At 43.7% G+C, this 7,500-nt stretch overlaps 1 protein-coding gene across 1 annotated transcript in view; it reads right to left on the reverse strand.

The window, feature by feature from the left end:
* Positions 1-1,478: 1,478 nt before the first annotated feature.
* LOC128354850 (liprin-alpha-1-like) overlaps positions 1,479-7,500 on the reverse strand; it is a gene marked incomplete at its 3' end in the record, with an annotated part of 10,843 nt that continues 4,821 nt past the window's right edge. The window contains exons 3-5 of the mRNA XM_053314993.1: positions 3,375-3,550; positions 2,678-2,775; positions 1,479-1,654 (exon numbers count right to left, since the gene is read on the reverse strand). Coding sequence (XP_053170968.1) covers positions 1,479-1,654; positions 2,678-2,775; positions 3,375-3,550 — 450 coding nt within the window. The remainder of the gene's footprint in view (positions 1,655-2,677; positions 2,776-3,374; positions 3,551-7,500) is intronic.

The raw sequence follows: 7,500 nt of genomic DNA on the forward strand, positions 1-7,500 counted from the left end.
AGGGAGAAAGAAGGAAGGAAGGGAGGGAGGAAGAAGGAAGGAAGGGAGGGAGGAAGGAGGAAAGGAGGGAGGAAGGAGGGAAGGAAGGAAGGGAGGGAGGGAAGGAAGGAAGAGAGGGAGGAAGAAGGAAGGAAGGAAGGGAGGGATGGAAGGAAGGAATGAAGACAGGGAGGAAGAAGGAAGGAAGGGAGGGAGGAAGGGAGGGAGGAAGGGAGGGAGTAAGAAGGAATGAAAGGAGGAAGGAAGGATTGATGGATGCGAGGAAAGAAAAGGTAAGAAGGAAGGGAGAAAGGAAGGAAAGAAAGGAGGGAGGAAGGAAGGAAGGGAGGAAAGGAAAGAAAAGAAGGGAGGAAGGAAGGATGGAGGAGAGGAAGGGAAAGAAGGAAGGGAGGAAGGAAGGAAAGAAGGACAGAGGAAAGAAGGAATGAAGGAATGGAGGAAGGAAGGTGTGTACCTGAGTGTTCTGTACCTGTGTGTTCTGTGTGTTCTGTACCTGTGTGTTCTGTGTGTTCTGTTTTTCTAGCATCTGTGTGTTCTGTGTTTTAGTACCTGTGTGTTCTGTGTTCTATGTGTTCTGTACGTTCTGAGTGTTCTGCGTGTTCTGAGTGTTCTGTGTGTTCTGAGTGTTCTGTGTGTTCTGAGTGTTCTGTGTGTTCTGAGTGTTCTGCGTGTTCTGAGTGTTCTGTGTGTTCTGAGTGTTCTGCGTGTTCTGAGTGTTCTGTGTGTTCTGAGTGTTCTGCGTGTTCTGAGTGTTCTGCGTGTTCTGTGTGTTCTGAGTGTTCTGTGTGTTCTGAGTGTTCTGCGTGTTCTGCGTGTTCTGCGTGTTCTGAGTGTTCTATGTGTTCTGTACGTTCTGAGTGTTCTGTGTGTTCTGAGTGTTCTGCGTGTTCTGCGTGTTCTGAACGTTCTGAGTGTTCTGCGTGTTCTGAGTGTTCTGTGTGTTCTGAGTGTTCTGTGTGTTCTGAGTGTTCTGTGTGTTCTATGTGTTCTGTACGTTCTGAGTGTTCTGTGTGTTCTGAGTGTTCTGTGTGTTCTGAGTGTTCTGCGTGTTCTGCGTGTTCTGCGTGTTCTGAGTGTTCTATGTGTTCTGTACGTTCTGAGTGTTCTGCGTGTTCTGAGTGTTCTGTGTGTTCTGAGTGTTCTGTGTGTTCTGAGTGTTCTGCGTGTTCTGAGTGTTCTGCGTGTTCTGAGTGTTCTGTGTGTTCTGAGTGTTCTGTGTGTTCTGAGTGTTCTGTGTGTTCTGAGTGTTCTGCGTGTTCTGAGTGTTCTGCGTGTTCTGAGTGTTCTGAGTGTTCTGTGTGTTCTGAGTGTTCTGCGTGTTCTGAGTGTTCTGCGTGTTCTGTACCTGTGTGTTCTGTGTGTTCTGCGTGTTCTGTGTGTTCTGCCTGTTCTGTACCTGAGTGTTCTGTGTGTTCTGCGTGTTCTGTACCTGAGTGTTCTGTGTGTTCTGAGTGTTCTGTGTGTTCTATGTTCTGTACCTGAGTGTTCTGCGTGGGGATCTGCAGCAGCAGAGCCAGAGCGTTGTGATCGAAGGTCTCGTCCAGAGACAGCAGAGCTCCGTGGACTCCGCTCTCGTAGAGGTTGCTGCTGTACTCTTTGAGCCCGATGGCCTGAACCCAGCTGATCACTCGCTCGTTACTCCACACCAGAACGTCTGGAACCAAGGGAACAAGGAACTTTAAACTCTACCTTCTTCCCTTCCTTCTTTCCTTCCTTCCTTTTCTTCCTCCTACCTTCTTTTCCTCTCCTCTCTTCCATCCTCTCTCCTTTCCTTCCTTCCCTCGTTCGTTCCTACCTTCCTCCCTTTCTTCTTTCCTTTCTCTCTCCCTCCTTCCTTCTTTCCTCCCTCCTACCTTCCCTCCTTCCTTCGTTCCTACCTTTCTCCGTCCCTCCTTTCTTTCCTCCCTCCTACCTTCCTTTCCTCTCATCCGTCCTCCCTCCTTTCCTTCCTTCCCTCAATCCTACCTTCTTCTTCCCTCCTTCATTCCTACCTCTCTTCCTTGCTCTTTTCCTTTCTCTCTCCCTCCTTTCTTCTTTCCTCCCTCCTAGCTTCCTTTCCTCTCCTCTCTTCCGTCCTCCCTCCTTTCCTACCTTCCCTCCTTCCTTCGTTCCTACCTTCCTCCCTTTCTTCTTTCCTTCCTCTTTTCCTTTCTCTCTCCCTCCTTCCTTCTTCTTCCCTCCTACCTTCCCTCCTTCCCTCGTTCCTATCTTCCTCCCTCCCTCCTTCCTTCTTCCTCCCTCCTACCTTCATTCCTTCCTTCCTCCCTTCCCCTTTTCCTTTCTCTCTCCCTCCTTCCTTCTTTCCTCCCTCCTACCTTCCTTTCCTTTCCTCTCCTCTCTTCCTTCCTCCCTCCCTCCTTTCCTTCCTTCTTCCTCCATCCTTTCCTTCCTTCTTCCTACCCTCCATCCTTCCTCCTTCCTACCCTCCATCCTTCCTCCTTCCTACCCTCCATCCTTCCTCCTTCCTTTCCTCCATCCTTCCTCCTTCCTTCCTTCTTCCTCCCTCCTTCAATCCTACCTTCCTCCCTTTCTTCTTTCCTTCCTTCCTTCCTCCCTCCCTCTTTTCCTTTCTCCCTCCCCTCCTTCCTTCCTTCCTCCCTCCCTTCCTTCCTTTCATCCTTGCTCCTTTCCTTCAACAACTACATTTCTTGTCTCAGCTTGTTGGTGAGTCAGTTACCGTTATGCTCCAGCTGACACTCTTCTCTCCTCCTCTCCAGATCCATCCGGTCATAGTTGAGCCTCCTCAGACACATCACTCCACACTGAAAACTGTTCCTGTTGCACAAAAAAACAATAAAACACAGTTGTTCATTGTTCAGTTGGAAGTCTGTGAGTCAGCTTGTTGTTGCAAAATCATCAGCAGGGCTCTATTTCGTGTTTCTACCAGGCGGGGAGTTCTGGTCCTCTGAAATGAGGCCAACCAGGAAGTAACTTAGAGCTGCATTCTATCAAAAGGCCACCAGGGGGCGACCGTCTCTATACAAGTCAATGGAGAATTCACCAACTTCTCACTTGATTTCTAACCTCAGTAAACGTTTTCAAAATGTGTTTATGGTCTCAATCGCTAGTTTAAAGCCTTCTTCAATGCAGTATGATGTTCATTTGGGACATTTTGGCCTCCCTGATTTTATATGTGACGATAAAGCAGGGTATGCATTAGGGCGTGGCTACGTCCTGATTGACAGGTTGATTGACCAATGTCCTCGAGATCCAGCCCTCGCAACCATAGCAACCTCCCCTCTCTGTCCATGGCTCCGCCTCATGCCCATATAAGTAGAATCCGTGTTTTTATTTTTCCCAGCATGCACCTGAAATTTTCATCATTCATGGTTGATAATAAAAAGCTAAAATATGACTTTTAAAGTGTGTCGTACCTGTGGAAGCTGTCCACCATCTTTAGCTGCCCCCTCAGGTCCTTCTTGGTGAGATGGTCCAGCATGCGAGCGTCCACCAGCGACTCCATGAAGTAAGAGCGGTACTGCGGCAGACCCAGACTGGGAAGCCACTCGTTACCGATCCACTCGTGGTTCATGTCTCCGTACGCCAACGTCTGAAGAGTCAGAAGAGAGACCGTTTAACTTCTGACTAGAGAATATAGAGTTCTAGTATATAGAGTATAGAGTTCTAGAATGTAGAGTATAGAGTTCTAGTTGAGAGTATAGAGTTCTAGAATATAGAGTATAGAGTTCTAGAATGTAGAGTATAGAATTCTAGAATATAGAGTATAGAGTTCTAGAATGTAGAGTACAGAGTTCTAGAATATAGAGTTCTAGAATATATAGTATAGAGTTATAGTATATAGAGTATAGAGTTCTAGAATGTAGAGTATAGAGTTCTAGTATATAGAGTATAGAGTTCTAGCATGTAGAGTATAGAGTTCTAGTATATAGAGTATAGAGTTCTAGTATGTAGAGTATAGAGTTATAGTATATAGAGTATAGAGTTCTAGAATGTAGAGTATAGAATTCTAGAATATAGAGTATAGAATTCTAGAATATAGAGTATAGAGTTCTAGAATGTAGAGTACAGAGTTCTAGAATGTAGAGTACAGAGTTCTAGAATATAGAGTTCTAGAATATATAGTATAGAGTTATAGTATATAGAGTATAGAGTTCTAGAATATAGAGTATAGAGTTCTAGAATGTAGAGTATAGAGTTCTAGAATGTAGAGTATAGAGTTCTAGAATATAGAGTATAGAGTTGTAGAATGTATAGAGTTCTAGAATGTAGAGTATAGAGTTCTAGAATGTAGAGTATAGAGTTCTAGTATATAGAGTATAGAATTCTAGAATGTAGAGTATAGCGTTCTAGAATGTATAGAGTTGTAGAATGTAGAGTATAGAGTTCTAGAATGTAGAATATAAAGTTCTAGAATATAGAATATAGAGTTCTAGAATAAAGAGAATAGAGTTCTAGAATGTAGAGTATAGATTTCTAGAATGTAGAGTATAGAGTTCTAGAATGTAGAGTATAGAGTTCTAGAATATAGAGTATAGAGTTCTAGTAGAGAGTATAGAGTTCTAGTAGAGAGTATAGAGTTCTAGTATATAGAGTATAGAGTTCTAGTATATAGAGTATAGAGTTCTAGTATATAGAGTATAGAGTTCTAGTAGAGAGTATAGAGTTCTAGTAGAGAGAGTATAGAGTTCTAGTAGAGAGAGTATCATTTCATCTTTCATCTTGTTATGATCCAGCATCAAACCATCTGTGTAGCTGTTGGTTAACTCTTCAAACGCTCGCTGTGGTTTTAACACAGGAAATAAGATTCACGTCACGCTAAAAACAACGAGCGACATAAAAACCTCAGAGATCATAAACTCCGTCACCGCAGGTTTCCTTCTGAAACCTCGACGCTGGTTTCACTTCAGCTACATGAGATCAAAGCTGTGATTCAGACTCAGACTCTTTCTGAAAGCACCGATGTGAATCTGACTTAACTCACCTCAGCAGCTAAAGTCAATGAGTGTAATCAGATTACAATTTAATAGATGATACTGTCAATGCTCTTGATCACTTCCTGCTCATAAACATGTTAATATTTCCCATCTCTTCCATCCAGCACTTATAAGATGAACGTAGCATTAACCCTTAAACAGACAGGCACCAGGAGATACAGACTCTTTAACCTTCGTGTTGTCCTCTCGGGTCCTTCCTCTGTCCTTCCTTCCTTCCTTCCTTCCTCAGATCTAAGTTCAGCTGTTAGGGTAAATGGTCCCTCCTTCTGCCCTTTCTTCCTTCCTTCATCTGTCCTTCCTTTCTTCCTTCCTTCCTTCATCTGTCCTTCCTTTCTTTTCTTCCTTCCTTCCTTCCTCCCTCCCTCCCTCCTTTCCTTCCTTCCTTCCTCCCTCCTTCCTTTCCTTCCTCCCTCCTTCCTTTCCTTCCTTCCTTCTTCCTCCCTTCCTTCTTCCCTCCTTTCCTTTCTACCTTCCTTCCTTCTTCCTCCCTTTCTTCCCTTCCTTCCTCCTTTCCTTCCTTCTTCCCGCCTTTCCTTCCTTCCTTCCTTCCTTCCTTCCTTACTTACTTTAGGTGCAAATGACATAACTAGTAAGGCCTGTTTAAGGGTTAAGTTCATGTTAAGGAATGCTGTTTATATTCTTATATTGTGTATCTGTGTTCAGTATTAGAGACAGTAATATATTTGCTAGGGCTGCTCGATTATGGAAAAAATCATAATCACGATTATTTGGGTCAAAATTTAAATCACGATTATTAGAACGATTTTATTTTAAACTTTAGAAACATGCTGTATTTCTCGTCCATTGGGCTTAATTCAAACTGCAGTGATAATAAAACACAAGCACAGTTTTTCTTAGAAGACAGTGACTCATTATTTCAGGTGTGTTTCTGCAGATAGTATTTAGGAGGAGTCCGAATTTAAATGAGTGAAGCAGCACCAGTCCAGACACGCTCGCTGTGAATGAACACTGTGGTATTTCCTGTCATACAGAGAGGAAACTGAGGCAACACCTCTAGTAGATACCAGGCGGGGTGTTCTGGTACTCTGAAATGAAGCCAACCAGGAAGTAACTTAGAGCTGCATTCTATCAAAAGGCCACCAGGGGGCGACCGTCTCTATACAAGTCAATGGAGAATTCACCAACTTCTCACTTGATTTCTAACCTCAGTAAACGTTTTCAAAATGTGTTTATGGTCTCAATCGCTAGTTTAAAGCCTTCTTCAATGCAGTATGATGTTCATTTGGGACATTTTGGCCTCCCTGATTTTATATGTGACGATAAAGCAGGGTATGCATTAGGGCGTGGCTACGTCCTGATTGACAGGTTGATTGACCAATGTCCTCGAGATCCAGCCCTCGCAACCATAGCAACCTCCCCGCTCCGCCCATGGCCCCGCCTCATGCCCATATAAGTAGAATCCGTGTTTTTATTTTTCCCAGCATGCACCTGAAATTTTCAAGATGGCGCTGCCCAGATTAGAAACTATTGGCTTCCGAGCAGCAGTCCACAAACCATTTCTTTTATACATACTATGGTAGATACTTTAAAAAGTGTTGTTAGGAGTAGCAGCATTAAGAGGAAGTGAGCGTAGTTTGGTGGAAGGGGGGGGGGGGGGGTTTAAGGGGGGAAATGTGTGCAAACCTGGGCCCAGCTGCCCTCGTCATCCTCCTGGTGTTAGCAGGGTTAGAGTGAGCATGGTGAGAAGAAAAGAAAGGCGGGTTAGTGAGGCAGCAGTGCAGTGCTGGTTAGAGCAGCTTCATGTGGAGAAAAAAACAACAACATAGAAATTAAATAAACAACGAGCCAAAAAGAATTAAAGGTGAGGCGTCAACACTCAGACTGTAGGAGTGAGCGGGCGATATACGGATATAATCATCTTTATAGTGTTTTTAATCTCATATTTCATCATATCTACACTACAATCTAATAAAAATTCAACTATTCCAATAAAGAAAACCTGAAAATTGATTTACAACTTTGCCTAAATTGTTATAAAACAACTAGAGATAGTAATATATATATATATACACACTAGGGCTGTCAGCGTTAACACGTTAATCGCGATTAGATTAATGCAATCCATAACGCGTTAATTTTTTTTAATCACATTTTAATGTTGCAAGCCCTTTTGTCCCTTCTACTCCCCCGTAGACAGCTCCTCTAGCTGTAACGCTATGCTTTGAAGTGGCCTCCTGCAGTAAACCTACCGCGCTGATGGAAAGTAAGAGAGCTACTGGACTTTTGAACGGCTTGTTTAACTTTAAAAAACTTCCAGACGCTTCAGTTGACAAGTCAAAAGTAAAATGCAACCTGTGTCAAACGGAGTTTAACTACCACCGGAGTACGTGGAGTTTGAGTTAGCACCTCCACGCTAAACACCCAGGTGCAGCCAAGCCAGCCTCAGCTCCACCAAAGGACCATTTTGGAGTGTGGGAGTCGCAGCAGAGCCGTGATTGATTCCCAGTTAAGACACTCTGGTAAGAAATGCTTTACATTATGGGCTTAAAACTGCCTTCAAATGGAAAATAACAGGATTTTAAAC

The sequence above is a fragment of the Scomber japonicus genome, unplaced genomic scaffold (assembly GCF_027409825.1).
Source record: "Scomber japonicus isolate fScoJap1 unplaced genomic scaffold, fScoJap1.pri scaffold_712, whole genome shotgun sequence".
NCBI lineage: Eukaryota > Metazoa > Chordata > Actinopteri > Scombriformes > Scombridae > Scomber > Scomber japonicus.